Here is a 17,405-nt window from a genome sequence, read left to right as displayed (position 1 = left end):
CAGAGACTGAGAGTGGGGGATGAGAGAGATGTGTAAGGGTACATACTTGCAACTAATAGATAAATAACTCTTAGAAACCTAATACATAATACAGTGATTATAGATGATAAAACTGTATTATAAATATTAAACTTGCTAAGAGACAATCATAAGGATACTCACTGGCCTTCAGAAAAAAAATAGAGGACGTCAGTGAGACCCTTACCACATAAATAAAAGAGTTAAAAAAGAATCAGTCAGAGATGAAGACTGCAATGAATGAGATTGGAAATAGGCTTGATGCAATGAACAGCAGGCTGGAAGAAGCTGAGGAATGAATTAGTGACCTAGAAGACAAAAGAAAGGAAAATAATGAAGCAGAACAAAAGAGACAAAGAAGAATTATGCAACATGAGAATAGACTTAGGGAGGTGAGTGACCCCATCAAATGTATTAACAATTGTATTATAGGAGTCCCAGAAGAAGAAGAAGAGAGAGAAGAGGGGGCAGAAAATTTATTTGAAGGAATAATAGTTGAAAACTTCCCTAATTTGGGGAAGGAAACAGACATCCACATCCAGGAGGCACAGAGAACTCCCATCAAAATCTAATAAAAGCAACCCTGGAGTGGTGGGGGTGGGAGGTATGGGGTGGCTGGGTGATAGACATTGGGGAGGGTATGTGCTATGGTGAGCGTTGTGAATTGTGTAAGACTGTTGAATCACAGACCTGTACCTCTGAAACAAATAATTCATTATATGTTAAAAAAAAAAGAAGAAGAAGAAGATAGCAGGAAGGGAAAAATGAAGGGGGGGAAATCGTAGGGGGAGACGAACCATGAGAGACTATGGACTCTGAGAAACAAACTGAGGGTTCTAGAGGGGAGGGGGGTGGGGGATGGGTTAGCCTGGTGATGGGTATTAAAGAGGGCACGTACTGAATGGAGCACTGGGTGAATCATGGAACACTACATCAAAAACTAATGATGTAATGTATGGTGATTAACATAACATAATAAAATTAAAAAATTAAAAAAGAATAAAAAATTTTAAAAAAAGGAAGTTAGGTCAAACATCTGGACCACTAAAAAAAAAAAATCTAACAAAAGCAGGCCAACACTGAGACATATTATAATTAAATTTGCAAAATACAGTGATAAAGAAAACATCTTAAAGCAGCAAGACACAAGAAGTCCTTAACTCACAAGGTAAGACCCCTAAGGCTAGCTGGAGATTTCTCAACAGAAACTTGGCAAACCAGAAGGGAGTGGGATGATAAATTCAAAGTGCCAAACAGAAAAAATCTGCAGCCAAGAATACTCAATCCACCAAGGCTGTCATTCAGAATAGAAGGAGAAATAGAGTTTCTCAGACAAACAAAAACTATTTTTATTTTTTTTTATTCTTATGTTAATCCCCATACATTACATCATTAGTTTTAGATGAAGTGTTCCATGATTCATTGTTTGTGCATAACACCCAGTGCTCCATGCAGAATGTGCCCTCCTCGATACCCACCACCAGGCTAACCCATCCTCCCACCCCCCTCCCCTCTAGAACCCTGTTTGTTTTTCAGAGTCCATCGTCTCTCATGGTTCATCTACCCCTCCGATTTCCCCCGCTTCATTCTTCCCCTCCCGCTACCTTCTTCTTTTTTTTTTCTTAACATATATTGCATTATTTGTTTCAGAGGTACAGATCTGAGATTCAACAGTCTTGCACAATTCACAGCGCTTACCAGAGCACATACCCTCCCCAGTTCAAACAAAAACTAAAGGAGTTTGTGACGACTAAACCAGCCCTGCAAGAGAGATTAAAGGGGACTTAGTGCAAAGGAGAGACCAAAAATGACAAAGACAAGAAAGGATCAGAGAAAATCTCCAGAAACAGTTACAAAACAAGTAATGAAATGGAAATAAATATATATCTATCAATACTTACTTTGAATGTAAGTGGACCAAACACTCCAATCAAAAGACATAGGGTGTCAGAATGGATAAAATACAAGACCCACCTATATGCTGACTACAGAAGACTTATCATAGGCCTAAAGACACCTGCAGATTGAAAGTAAGGGGATGGAGAAACATTTATCACCCAGAAGAATGTCAAAAGAAAGCTGGAAACAGTATTATATTGGACAAACTAGACTGTAAAACAAAGATTGTAAAAAGAGACAAAAAGGGCTCTATATTCTCATAATGGAAAATCCAAGAAGAAGATATAACAATTGTAAATATGCACCCCCCATGGGATTGCCCAAATATATAAAATAATTAATAACAAACATAAAGGAACTCATTGATAATAATACAATAAGAGTAGGGGAAAATAACACCCCACGTACGTTAATAGACAGATCATCTACATAGAAAATCGAGAAGAAAAATAATGGCTTTCTTTTTTTTTTTCTTTTAAGATTTTATTTATTTATTTGACTGAGAGAGACATAGCGAGAGTGGGAACACAAGCAGGGGGACTGGTAGAGGGAGAAGCAGGCTTCCCGCTGAGCAGGGAGCCTGATGTGGGGCTCGATCCCAGGACCCTGGGATCATGACCTGAGCCGAAGGCAGCCGCTTAACGACTGAGCCACCCAGGCACCCGAATAATGGCTTTCAATGACACCCTGGACCCGATGGACTTAACATATATATTCAGAACACTCCAGACTAAAATGGGAGAATACACATTCTTTCAAGTGCACATGGAACAAAATAGATTACATATTAGGTCACAAATCAGGCCTCAACAAATACAAGAAGATTGAAGTCATACATGCACCTTATCTGACCACAACACTATGAAACTAGAAGTCAAACACAAGAAAAAATGTGGAAAGAACCACAAATACATGGAGGTTAAATGACATGCTACTAAAGAATGAATGGGTCAACCAGGAAATAAAGAAGAAACAACAACAACAAAAAAATACATGGAAACAAATGAAAATAAAAGCACAGCAGTCCAAACCTTTGGGATGCAGCAAAAGCAATCTCCAGAGGGGAGTATATAGCAATACAGGCCTAATTCAAGAAGCAAGGAAAATCTCAAATAAACAATCTAACCTTTTACCTAAAGGAGCTATAAAAAGTACAAAAAACAAAGCTTAAAGCCAGTGGAAGGAAATAATAAAGCTTAGAGCAGAAATAAATGATATAGAAACTAAACAAAAACAAAAGCAATAGAACAGATCAATGAAGTCAGGAGCTGATTCTTTGAAAAGATTAATAAAACTGATAAACCTCTAGCCAGATTTATCAAAAAGAAAAGAGACAGGGCCCAAGCGAATAAAATCACAAGTGAGAGGAGAAAGAACAACCAACACCACAGAAATACAAACTATTATAAGAGAATATTATCAAAATCCATATGCCAACAAATTGGAAAAGTTGGAAGAAACTGGTAAATTCCTAGAAACATAAACTACAAAACTAAAACAGGAAGATATAGAAAACTTGAACAGACTGATAACCAGCAAAGAAATTGAATCAGTAATCACAAAAATCCCTACAAACAAAAGGCCAAGACCAGACGGCTTCACAGGCAAATTCTACCAAACATTTAAAGAAGAGTTAATAACTATTCTTCTCAAACTGTTCCAAAAAAATAGAAAAGGAAAACTTCCGATTTCATTTATGAGGCCAGCAAAACCCTGATAACAAAACCAATGGAGACACCACTAAAAAAGAGAACTACTGGCCAATATCCCTTATGAACATGGATGCAAAAATTGTCAGTAAAATACTAGCAAACCAAATCCAACAATACATTTAAAAAAAAAATCATTCACCACGATCAAGTGAGATTTATTCCTGGGATACAAGGGCGGTTCAATATTTGCAAATCAATCAACGTGATATACCACATTAATAAAAGAAAGGACAGTAACCATATGATTATTTCAATGGATGCATCAAAAACATTTGACAAAGTACAACATCCATTCATGATAAAAACAACAAAGTAGGTTTACTAAAGGCCATCTATGGAAAACCCACAGCTAATATCATACTCGATGGAGAAAGACTGAGAGCTTTTCCTCTACAGTCAGGAGGAAGACAGGGATGTCCACTCTCACCACTGTTATTTAACAATACTGAAAGTCCTAGCCATAGCAATTAGACAACAAAAAGCAATAAAAGGCATCCAAATCAGCAAGGAAGAAGTCAATCTTTCACTATTTGCAGATGATATGATATTCTATATTGAAAACCCAAAACACTCCAACAATAAACTGGTAGAACTGATACACGACTTCAGTAAAGTCACAGGGTACAAAATCAATGTACAGAAATCTGTTGCATTTCTCTATAGCAATAATGAAGATTATTGAGAGTATTTCTATATGTATCACTTTACAGAGAAAGAAAATAAGGAATCAATCCATTTACAATTGCACCAAAAACAATAAGATACCTAGGATTAAACCTAACCAAAGAGGTGAAATCACAAGTGAGAGGAGAAAGAACAACCAACACCACAGAAATACAAACTATTATAAGAGTTCCGTACTCTGAAAACTAGAAAACACTGATGAAAGAAATTGAAGATGCCACAAAGAAATGGAAAGATATTCCATGCTCATGGATCAGAAGAACAAATATGTTAAAATGTCTATACTACCCAAAGCAATCTACATATTTAATGCAATCCCTATCAAAATACCACTAGCATTTTTCACAGAGCTAGAACAAACCATCCCAAAATTTGTATGGAACCAGAAAAGACCCCGAATAGCCAGAGCAACCAAAGCAACCTTGAAAAAGAAAAGCAAAGCTGGAGGCATCACAATTCCAAACTTCAAGTTACATTACAAAGCTGTACTAATCAAAACAGTATTGTACTGGTACAAAAGCATACACATAAAACAATAGAACAGAATAGAAAACCTAGAAATGAACCCACAACTATATAGTCAGCTAATTTTCGACAAAGCAGGAAAGAATATCCATTGGATAAAATACAGTCTCTTTAACAAAGGGTGTTGGGAAAGCTGGACAGCAACACGCTGAAGAATGAAACGGGACCGCACTTTCTTACACCATACAGAAAAATAAATTCAAAATGTATTAAAGATCTAAATGTAAGATCTTAGACCATAAAAACCCTACGGGAGAACACAGGCAGTAACTTCTTTAACATTGGCTGTGACAACTTCTTTCTAGATATATCTCCTGAGGGAAAGGAAACAAAAGCAAAAATAAACTATTGGGACTTTATCAAAATAAAAAGTTTCTGCTCAGCAAAGGAAACAATCAACAAAACTAAAAGGCAACCTATGGAATGGGAGAAGATATTTGTGATGGCATATGTGATAAAGGGTTAGTATCCCAAATATATAAAGAGCTTATGTAAAACCCCAAAAATGAATAATCCAATTAAAAATGGGCAGAAGACATAAGTAGACATTTTTCCAAAGAAGACATCCAGATGGCCAACAAACACATGAAAAGATGTTCAGTATCACTGATTATAAGGGAAATGCAAATCAAAAATACAATGAGCTATCACCTCACACCTGTCAGAATGGCTAAAATCAACAGCACAAGAACAGGTCAACACCAAAAGGGGTGGTTTTGTGCTATTGGTGGGAATGCAAACTGGTGCAGTCACTCTGGAAAACAGTAGGGAGGTTTCTCAAAAAGTTAAAAATAGAACTACCCTCAGATCCAGCAGTTGCACTACTAGGTGTTTACCCAAAGAATACAACAATACTAAGTGAAAGGGAGACATGCACCCCAATGTTTTTAGCAGCATCATTAATAATAGCTAAATTATGGAAACAGCCCAAGTGTCCATCGACTGATGAATGGGCAAAGAAGATGTGGAGGATAAATATATATAACGGAGTATTATTCAGCTATAAAAAAGAATGAAATCTTGCCATTTGCAACGACATGGATGGAGCTAGAATATCATGCAAAGGGAAATAAGTCCATCAGAAAATGTCAAATACCCTATGGTTTCACTCATAAGTGGAATTTAAGAAACAAAACAGATGAGCAAAGGAAAAAAAGAGAGAGAGAGAGAGAGACAGGGGGGCAAACTACAAAATAGACTCTTAACTATAGAGAACAAACTGATGGTTACCAAAATGGAGTTGGGTGGGTAGACTGGTTAAAGAGGTGATGGGGATTAAGGCGTGTACTTGTTGTGATGAGCACCTACTGTTGTATGGAGGTGTTGAATCACTATATTGTACACCTGAAACTAATATTACACTATATGTTAAGTAACTGGAATGTAAATAAAAACTTTGAAAAATATACACCTTAAATTTACACAATGTTGTATGTAAAATATATCTCAATAAAAAATATTTATCAAAAAATGGTAACTGTGAGATAACAAATGCATTAATTAGCTTGATTGTCATAGTCATTTCACAATGTATATACCTACCAAATGATCACATTATACACCTTAAATATATACAATTTTTATTTGTCAACTATACCTCAATAACGCTGGAAAAATATTTAAATATCTATGTCTGAACCTTAGGACTCAAATAATTAATTGGGCTATTAAAATAAAAACTGCAACTGAAATGAGACAGTATTTCACTACATCATTAATTTAGTAATATCAACCATGAACTTAATCTGAAAAGAAACAAGAAAGCTCTTATCACTTCAGGAAATTACTGCCTATATAACCACGAAGAATAGAGCACAACCCTGTTGAAATCCTTGTTTCAATTCACTCAATACAGAATGTGAGTAAGACATGGGTCTCAGCAAAATCACAAATTTCTCCACGTCATAGACCTTTAAAAATCATTAAACAGTGAGTTTCAAATCCATAAGTGTCAAAATCTTACTATACTTCCATTATTGTGCTTGTGTCATTGAACACCTATCCCCCTGACGAGAAGATGAGCTTCATGGGGACAGGCCTCCTGTTTCTTCATTCTTTTTATGCCAAAGCTGACCTACACAAAGCAACCATCCCAGAAACATTTGTTGAATTAAATTGCTTCCTAATTGGTCTGCTTCCAAGCCATCCTCCTCTCCGAAATCCTGCCAGTCACAAAAATACATCTCTGCTAATGTCATTCCATTGTCCCAAACCTTTAATGGCTGTTCATAGTAATCTGCTTTAGAGGATTATGTCCACACACCCTGGCAAGGCGTAAAAGGACCGTCACACTGTTCCCTCAGCCTATATTCCCCGTCTCAGTCCCAGCCTCTCCTCTTCACACACCCGCTCAAGCCATATTAGGTGTTCCTTGAACACTTTTGGATTTTTATGACTATGTCTTTGCAAACGCTGTTTCCTCTGTCTGAAAGATCCTTCCCCTCTCGTCTGCCTAGCAAACATTTATCATTGAAGCTCAGTTTAAATATTACTACCTTTGCATCTTTCCCTGACCCCTCACAGATTTAACGTCCCCTTCGTTTGTTTTTCTGTACCAATAGGTTTATTTATTCTGAAAACGGACGAAGCGAAACTCAGGGGTAAGGGAAGAAGAGAAGGAAGCGGGGAGCGTCCTGTGAATGGACTTACCTATGCAGTGATTGCGGCACTACGCGTTAAGCACATTGTTCAAGCAGCAGTGGGAGGATGGGGTTGGATAACCTTTCAGTCTTAAGAGGCTATGGCTGGCGTCTTTCGCACAGCGTGTACGTGTGCTCCCGCGTTTGTGTTGAGGGGGGAAACAAAGAGAGACAAAAATCCGAAAGAGAGATCAGAAAGCAGATGAGGGGGGACGCAGTGCAGTAAAGACAGATGGGCGGACCCAAATTTCTTCCGCTTCACCGTTTTGCGGAGGTCCAGCTCTGCATCTAGCGCTGTAGCAAGGGGGTGGAAGAGGAGAAAAGGGGAGGGACCGCATTCCCTCTGAGCGTGCCCAGCCTCGACTGCCCGGCGGATCACCTTCCGCTCCAACAAGGCCAGTTCCTCCTCGCCATGACTCATGCCTATTGTGCCAGGCAGGGCGCACTCTGCCCCGCAGCCTTACAGGTGGTGTCGGTTTGGTGAGACGTTCCCGCCAGGCTAGGCAGTGGAGCGCCGCACAGCGCTCCTTCCAGCCTCCCAACTGCCTGCCGGGCCGTTCCGACCCAGCGCCGACAGGCCTGCTCGGTCGATCTTCGATCCAAAGATGCGGCGGGGCTGGAAGATGGCTCTGTCCGGGGGGCTGCGGTGCTGTCGCCGAGTACTTTCCTGGGTGCCAGTGCTCGTTATCGTCCTCGTTGTGCTTTGGTCCTACTATGCCTACGTCTTTGAACTCTGCCTGGGTAAGTGGAGCTGGGCACCTACGGTGGGGAAATTATGCTCCAGGATAATTGTCTGTCGTACCCTTCACCCTGGTGTCCCCCTCCCGCGTGTTCTTAGCCCTCACACGGCAGGGTTTTTTGTTTTTGTGTTTTTTTTTCTTTGAGGGGAGGGGGTTGTTTGTTTGTTCTTAGCTCTCTGGAGACCTCCTCATCTCCAACCTCTGGCTTCTCACAGTATTTCTTCACAGTCTTCCCACGAGGGTCCCACCGTGTCGCCATCGCTTCCCACCGAGGGCTTTTTACATTATTCCCTGGCCTTACCCACAAGAATCTCCTGAGACTTTCCACTAGAGCCCTCTTTTCTCATACAGGACAACCACTTGTGCCTGGTGTTCTCGTTCTGGGGGCTCCCACCCTACGCAATTGAGAAAACAACACACCCTGTATCGTTAAACTGCTTACACTCTGAATCCCACCAATGCATCCAACTAGGAGCCGCACGTTTTCGCATTCCCTCCCACTAAGGAATCCCAAAATATTTCCTGTACTCTGTTACTAGCTCTCTTTTTTCCAACACTGGAATTCATCCTTTTTCCATGATCCTCTCACACTGGCATAAGTGCTTCACAGCTTCTCCCACAGAGGACCCCACAGTATGCCTTGTTTTATCCCACTGGGTCTCCCCTTTTCACAAAGTGAAAATGGGCCCTTTATTCTCTTTCCCTGTGGGCTTTACCATTTTGTCATCTTCTCCAGTGGAATGAGGGTCCTACAATACATCTCGTCCTGTCCCCTCACATTAGAGCCCCTGATTTTATCACACTGGGGTTCCCTTTCTTCTTCTGCTCCCCACATTATTTTCTCACACTTCATACTAGGCATCCTGCTTTTATCACAATATGGTCATGCCTTGTCCGCTCTCTTCTCACATTGGTGTCCTCTTTACCTTCCCACAAGAGTTTCCACAATATCTCACACCCCTCCCGAGGGCCACTACTTTTCTTTTCAGTTACCATTACTACTTTTCTAATGATACTCCCCCCTTGTTATCTGTTTTGAAAACTAATCCCCACCTCCTGCAGCTCTCTTTTATTGTTAGCCCCACATTTTGCCATCCTCTTTCTCTAAGTTTTTTTTGTTTTTTTTGTTTTTTGTTTTTTGTTTTTTTATCTCAATTCCCTTTAGGGTTGTCCTTTTCCCCCGTCTTCTCAAACTAGGAAAACACTATACTTTTCCACTGGGATTTCTAATACTTCCTTCCCAGTCCCATGGAAGCCTCATTTCTTGTCCCATTTCATTAGATCATCCCTTTTATAAATCTAGAGTCTCCTCTTGTACCCTGTCCTGTCACATTATGGAGCATTCCATCCCCTTCTTATGTATAAAATGGTTCCCACAGCCTATCTTATGCTTTCAAACTCAGAATTCCACAGTATTTCCTGAAACAAACCCCAACATCCTATCCTGTATGTTCCCCAATTGTATTACCCCAGTCACCTGTCCTTATCACTAATGGTTTTATAGTGTTCTTACAAATTCACAATGGAGTTTTTATATTATATCCTGTCTCCTCACAACAGACCTTCTGTTTTTCTCACAGTGAGATCTCCCCTTGCCTCTGTCCTCTCTCATTGAAGAATTTCCATCTCTTCTCAAATGAGATTCACTAATAGTTATTGTCACTTCAGTATGAGAAATCCCACTTCTAGCACCTTTAAACTTGTGTCCTGCAATGATCCCCATTCATTCAGTATGAGGTTCCAGCATATTCCAGTCTCCTCACACTAGGACTCTTATTTGGCCCTTTGGTCACCCATGCACTGTCAGGTCCTTCCACAATAACTTTATGTCTTTATACTGGGTTCTTAACATCTTAAAAATTATGGTTAGGGTGCTGTTTTATCCAACCCAGGACCTGACCCTTCTTACAACTTCCTTCTCTTACATATTTGACAAAGCAATAGTTTACTCCAGGTAGATGGAGATTAAGTAGGGAGCCAGGAGATAACTCTGTTTCCCCATATAGAAATTTCTTCTAATAAACTATGCATGAGAGTTTGAATTTTCTACCTCTCCTTCTTAGATTTATTATGGAAAATGTACTGAGATTTTTAAAAAATAAATTCAATTAGTTGCCTTTATAGATGCAAATACAAGCTGCTTTTCTTTTTATCTCAAACTTTATTTCAACCTTTACCTCAACAATAAACCTCAGCTTTATTGATGAGTATTAAGTGGGCTATGCAATGATTGGGAAATTTTACTATTTTCAGACTTCACCATTTCGCTTTTTTCAGTGATTGACTGAAGGGTTAAAAGTTCAGCTCCATTATTATACTATGGGCTTTGCTTCTTAGGATCAATACCATCTTGTAAACACTGCTAAGCCTATGTTAAAGTTTTGCAGTACTGACTTACATGAGCTTAGCCAAGCATTCATTTTAAAAATTAATAATAATAATGGCTGACACTTACATAGTGCTTAATCTGTTCTAGGCAATGTTCTAAGTACTGTAGATATCTTAATTCTCTCTATATTAAATCACTTTATCCTGAAAATAACCATACAAAGTAGGTACCCTTAGTGTCCCCATTTTACAGATGTGCAAACTGAGGCAAAGTTCAAGTTAGAATTAGTGAAAATAGTTAAAGGAAGCTTAGAGCTTTTTTATTTTGTTTTATTTAACATATTTTCAGGGCACTTGTTATATGCCAGGCACTGTTTTAAATGGCGCTCACGCGCACACACACACACACACACTCACACTCAATTCTCATAACAACCTTATAAGGTACATTCCCATTTTAAAGACAAGAAAACTGAGGCACAGACAGATGAAGACGTTTGCCTAGGGTCATACAGCTAATAAATGGCCGAGCTTGGATGGCAACCCAGGCAGTATGGTTCCACAGTCCATGCTTTAACCGCCATAGTGTCGTAACTCTCTGCCTTCTCTCAACAAATACAGAAGGCAAAGCTTGTGACTAACAGGCCAAATGTCACCTGCAGATGTATTTTATTTGGCCTGCACAGTGTTTTCTTAATATTTTGTATCAGTTATCATTATTTAAAAACCAGGAGAGTAACGTAGCCTTGACTTCCAATTCTGGCTCCACCTTCATTCTGTCATCTTCATTTTATAGTCTTCTAAAACCTTGCTTTCAGAGAGGTTAAATCAAATCTTCCTACGTCACTTGTTTAGGAAATAATGGAAAATTGGGTGTCAAGGCTGCTTGAAACTAAAACAACACAACCAAATTAACAGATTCAAATTTCAATATGACTCAAAAAGTAGTATTAAGAATCTAACTTCTTTCTCGAAATAGAACCTGATGTCTTTATCTGTAATTTCAGGTTAGAACTGAAGCCAAAAGTGGTATTTTTGTCTTATAAAGTTTGAATTCTGCCACTTACTAACTAGGAGATCTGCGGCAATTTACCTAATCTTTCTCAACCAAGGTTGCCTCACATGGCACCTTGCTTCATTCATACCACAGATACTTCCTTAGCACCTATGCCATTTAGAGCATTGTTGTTGTGAGATTTAAATAATATCATGCATCTGTATATCTTCTTTGAAAAATGTCTATTCGTGTCTTTTGCCCATTTTTAAAACATTTTTTATTTAAATTCAATTATTTAACATATAATATATTATTTTTTTTTAAAGATTTTATTTATTTGACAGAGAGAGACACAGTGAGAGAGGGAACACAAGCAAGGGGGAGTGGGAGAGGGAGAAGCAGGCTTCCTGCAGAGCAGAGAGCCCAATATGGGATTCGATCCCAGGACCCTGGGACCATGACCTGAGCCGAAGGCAGTTGCTTAACAACTGAGCCACCCAGGCGCCCAACATATAATATATTATTGGTTTCAGAGGTACAGGCCTGTGACTCATCAGTCTTATATAATACCCAATGCTCATTAGATCACATGCCCTCCTTAATGTCCATTACCCAGTTGCTCCATCTCTGCACCCCCTGCCCTCCAGCAACCCTCAGTTTGTTTCCTATACTTAAGAGTCTCCTATGATTTGTCTCCCTCTCTGGTTTCGTCTTCTTTAATTTTTTCGTGTCTTCCCCTATGATCCTCTGTTTTGTTTCTTAAAGTCCACATACCAGTGAGATCATATGATAATTGTCTTTCCCTGACTGACATATTTTGCCTAGCATAATACCCTATGGTTCCATCCATGTCATTGCAAATGGCAAGAGTCCATTCTATTTGATGGCTGCATAATATTCCATTTTGGATCACTACATTTGTATCTTTGGGGCAAATACCCAGTAGTGCAATTGCTGGGTCATAGGGTAGCTCTGTTTTCAACTTTTTGAGGAACCTCCATTCTGTTTTCCAGAGTGGCTGCACCAGCTAGCATTCCCACCAACAGTGTAGGAAGGTTCCCCTTTCTCCACATCCTCGCCAACATCTGTTGTTTCCTGACTTGTTAATTTTAGCCATTCTGACTGGTGTGAGGTGGTATCTCATTGTGGTCTTGATTTGTATTTCCCTGATGCTGAGTGATATGGGGCATTTTTTTCATGTGTCTGTTAGCCATTTGTATGTCTTCTTCGGAGAAATGTCTGTGTCTTCTGCCCATTTCTTGATTGGATTATTTGTTCTTTGGGTGTTGAGTTTGATATATTCTTTATGGATTTTGGATACTAGCCCTTCATCTGATATGTCATTTGCAAATATTTTCTCCCATTCTATCGGGTGTCTTTTGGTTTTGTCAACTGTTTCCTTTCCTGTGCAAAAGCTTTTTATCTTGATGAAGTCCCAATAGTTCATTTTTACCTTTTCTTTCCCTTGACTTTGGAGACGTGTCTAGCAAGAAGTTGCTGGAGCCGAGGTCGAAGAGGATGCTGCCTGTGTTTTCCTCAAGGATTTTGATGGATTCCTGTCTCATATTTAAGTCTTTCATCCATTTTGAGTCTATTTTTGTGTATGGTGTAAGGAAATCATGACCTGAGCCCAAGGCCGACGCTTAATGACTGAGCCACTCAGGCGCCCCTGACTGTGGTTTTTTCATATGTGGTTTTTATGATATTGAGGTATGTACACTGCAGAGGGTTTTTATCAAGAAAGGATTCTGTATTTTGTCAAATGCTTTTTCTGCATCTATTGAGAGGATTGTAATGTTCTGTCCTTTCTTTTGTTGATGTGGTGTATCACATTGATTGATTTGTGGATGGTGAACCACCTCTGCAGCCCAAGAATAAATCCTATTTGGTGGTGGTGAGTAATCCTTTTAATATACTGTTGGATCCTATTAGCTAGTATCTTGGTAAAAATTTTTACATCCATGTTCATCAGAGATATTGGTCTGTAATTCTTTTTGGTGGGGTCTTTGGTTTTGGGATCGAGGTAATGCTGGCCTCATAGAATGAGTTTGGAAATTTTCCTTCAATTTTTTTTTTAAACAGCTTCAGAAGAAAAGGTATTAATTCTTCTTTAAATGTTTGGTAGAATTCCCCTGGGAGGCCATCTGGCCCTGGACTCTTGTTTATTGGGTGATTTTTGATTATTGCTTCAATTTCATTGCTGATTATGTGTCTGCTCAGGTTTTCTATTTGCTCCTGATTCAGTTTTGGTAGTATATATGTTTCTAAGAATGCATCCATTTCTTCCAGATTGCCTAATTTGTTGCCGTGTAATTGCTCATAATATTCTCTTACAATGTGTTTCTTCAGTGTTGGTTGTGATTTCTCCTCTTTCATTCCTGATTTTATTCATTTGGGTCCTTTCACTTTTCTTTCTGATAAGTTTGGCTAGGGGTTTATCTATCTTATTAATTTGAAAGAACCAGCTCCTAGTTTTGATCTGTTTTATTTTTTTTTTTTCTGTATCATTGATTTCTGTTCTAATCTTTATTATTTCTCTTTTCCAGCTGGATTTTGGCTTGATTTGCTATTCTTTTTCCAGCTCCTTTAGGTATAAGTTTATGTTGTGTATTTGAGACTTTTCTTGTTTCTTGAGAAAGGCCTGTATCACTATATACTTCCTGCTTAGGACTGCCTTTGCTTCATCCCAAAGGTTCTGAACTATCTTGTTTTCATTTTCATTTGTTTCCATGTGTTTTTTAATTGTTCTTATATCCCTGTTGACCCATTCATTCTTTACTAGGATACTCTTTAACCTCCATGTAGTTTTGTTCTTTCCAAATTTTCTTATGTGATTGAGTTCAAGTTTTAAAGCATTGTGGTCTGGGGTGCCTGGGTGGCAGTTGGTTAAGTATCCGCCTTTGGCTCAGGTCATGATCCCAGGGTCCTGGGATCGAGCCCTGCCTTGGGCTCCCTGCTCAGCAGGGAGTCTGCCCCTCCCTCTGCCCCTCCACCCACTTGTGCTTGCTCTCTCTCTCTCTGTCTCTCTGAAATAAATAAATAAAATTAAAATTAAAAAAAAATAAAGCATTGTAGTCTGAAAATATGCATGGTATAATCTCAATCTTTTTGTACCAGTTGACACCTGATTCATGATCTCTTCTGCAGGATGTTTCATGTGCCCTGGAGAAGAATGTGTATTCTGTTGTTTTAGGATGAAAGGCTCTGAATATATCTGTAAAGTCTATCTGGTAGTGTGTCATTTAAAGCCTTTGTTTCCTTGTTGATCTTCTGCTTAGATGATCTGTCCATTGCTATGAGTGGAGTGTTAAAGTCCACTACTAAGATTGTACTATTATCACTGTGTTTATTTAATTTTGTTATTAATTGGTTTTTATAGTTGGCTGCTCCCTAATTAGGAGCATAAATATTTACAATTGTTCGATCTTCTTGTTGGATAGATCCTTTTATTATGATATAGTATCTTTCTTCATTTCAGTCTTTGATTTAAAATCTAGTTTGTCTGATGTAAGTATGGCTACTCCAGCTTTCTTTTGATGTCCATTTGCATGATAAATGGTTCTCCATCCCTTTGCTTTCAATCTGGAAGTGTCTTTGGGTCTAAAATGAGTCTCTTATAGATAGCATTTCGATGGGTCTTGTTTTTCAATCCAATCTGATACCCTGTGTTTTTTTATTGGAGTTTTTTGACCATTTACATTCAGATTAGTTATTGAAAGATATGAATTTAGTATCATTTTATGACCTTTAAAGTCTCTGTTTCTGAAGATTGTCTCTGTTCCTTTCTGGTCTTTGTTACTTTTGGGCTCTCTCTCCACTCAAAGGATCTCCTCTAATATTTCTTGCAGGGCTGGTTTAGTGTTCACAAATTCCTTTAGTTTTTGTTTCCTGGAAACTATCTATCCTTCTATTCTGAATGACAGCCTTGCTGGATAAAGTATTCTTGGCTGCATATTTTTCCCACTAAGCCAGTCCTTTCTGGCCTGGCAGGTCTCTGTGGACAGGTCTGCTGTCAGCTTTATCTTTTTACCCTTGTAGGTTAAGGATCTTTTTCCAGAGCTGCTTTCAGGATTTTCTCTTTATTTCTGAAATTTTCGGGTTTCACTATTATATGTCAAGGTGTTGACCTGTTTTTATTGATTTTGAAGGGAGGGTTCTGTATGCCTCCTCGACTTGAATGCCTGTTTCCTTCCCCAGATTAGGGATGTTCTCAGTTATAATTTGTTTAAATAACCCTTCTGCCCCCCCTCATTTTCTGGGACCATTATTATTTGAATATTATTTTGCTTTATGATATCACTGATTTCTCTAATTCTCCTTTCATGATCCAATAGCTGTGTTTCTCTCTTTTTCTCAGCTTCCTTGTTTTCCATCATTTTGTCTTCTGTATCCCTGACTCTGTCTTCTGTCTCATTTATACTAGCTGTTAGAGCCTCCATTTTTTTATTGCATCTCAGGAACTGCATTTTTAATTTTGACCTGATTAGATTTTAGTTCTTTTATTTGTACAGTAAGGGATTTTCTACTGTCTTCTATGATTTTTTTCCACCCCAGCTAGTGCCTTTATAATTGTTTTGATTTCTAGTTCTGATGTCTTACTTATATCCTTATTGATTAAATCCCCAGCAGTGAGTACTTCTTCCTGTTCTTTCTCTTGGGTTGAGTTTCTCCATCTCATCATTATGCCCAGAAATGAATAAAAGAAAGAGAGAGAAAAGACAAAATTAACAACACCAGAAAAATACAAACAAAACTAACCAGAAGAAAATGGAAACGAATCAAAATAAGAAAAAAGCCAGATAAGAAGTAAACCAGAACAAAACAATAAACTAAATCCTGGGGGTATTTTGGTTTGTTTGATTAAGAAAACTAGACCTCAAAATGGGAAAGAAAGAAAAACCTATATATAAAAAAATACAATAAAATACATTGAAGGAAACCAAAAATAATATATATATATGTATATATAAAACATATAAAGATAAACATGAAAAAAGAATTGAAAAAATAAGAAAATAGCTGGAAAAAATAAAACTAAAAGACTAAAGAATAATAATAATAATAATAATAATAATAATAATAATAATATATAAACGTGAATGCTATATTCTGTTTCCCCCAAGTGCTGAAGTTTTGCAGTTCTCTATGATCAGTAAACTTCATGCTAGTGAATTGTTCCTACTGGTCTTCTGGAGGAGGGGCCGGTTGCACTGATTCTCAGGTATCCTTCCCCAGGTAGAATTGCGTCCCCTTTCCAGGGGGTGGGCTCAGTGTAAAGGGATGCAGGTTGCACTATGTGGCAATGTTTTGCTCCCTGAAGGCTTTCAGCACCAATGAAGGGGATTAAAATGGCAGCACCCAGATCTCTAGCCCCGGAGTTTAAATATTGCCTACCTGACTCTTCAGTGAGCCCTCACAGAAAAGCAGTCAATCACTCTTGTCTCCCTGGTTTCCACTTGAACTCTGTGTTCACCCAGCCTGTGACTGAGCATTTTTATCTCAGGCACATGTCCCAGTTTCTAGTCTCCAAACTTTATGGACTCCTGTGATGTGAACCCATGCCATTCCTCCTGGGGGAAGGAGTGGGGAGGGGGTCTCACTGCACTTCTGCCTTTTGCTGGGCCCCTGCCTGGAGAACAGTTGCTTGACCGTGCAGCAGTTTGCAACACTGAGCAGAAAGCCGGTGCCTAGACCCTCTGTTTTCAGCCAGTTTCCCCACTCCAAAGCCTGGAAACTGCCACATTCAGTCACCCCTGTTCTTGTGACCCCGGGGATCATGACACCACACTGTCCCACCTAGGATTCTGCCCTGCTTCACCACCTGAGCACCTTTAAGCCAGGGATGTCCCACACTGTTAGCAGA

At 38.9% G+C, this 17,405-nt stretch overlaps 1 protein-coding gene and 1 long non-coding RNA gene across 2 annotated transcripts in view; one reads left to right on the top strand and one right to left on the bottom strand.

Moving 5' to 3' along the window:
• Positions 1-7,818, bottom strand: part of LOC135361942 (uncharacterized) — a 44,229-nt gene extending 36,411 nt beyond the window's left edge. Inside the window, exon 1 of the long non-coding RNA XR_010406194.1 lies at positions 7,488-7,818. This is a non-coding gene — a long non-coding RNA (uncharacterized LOC135361942). The remainder of the gene's footprint in view (positions 1-7,487) is intronic.
• Positions 7,819-7,928: 110 nt separating this feature from the next.
• Positions 7,929-17,405, top strand: part of ZDHHC15 (zinc finger DHHC-type palmitoyltransferase 15) — a 153,745-nt gene continuing 144,268 nt past the window's right edge. The window contains exon 1 of the mRNA XM_045879768.3: positions 7,929-8,218. Within this exon, the coding sequence (XP_045735724.1) occupies positions 8,083-8,218 (136 nt within the window). The 5' untranslated portion in view covers positions 7,929-8,082. The remainder of the gene's footprint in view (positions 8,219-17,405) is intronic.

This window comes from Mirounga angustirostris, unplaced genomic scaffold (assembly GCF_029215605.1).
Source record: "Mirounga angustirostris isolate CCGP_5_RB_7025 unplaced genomic scaffold, mMirAng1.0.hap1 SCAF_11, whole genome shotgun sequence".
NCBI classification, from domain to species: Eukaryota; Metazoa; Chordata; class Mammalia; order Carnivora; family Phocidae; genus Mirounga; species Mirounga angustirostris.
The sequence above is the reverse complement of the archived record's forward strand: the minus strand, read 5'-3'. Positions and strand labels throughout refer to the sequence as shown.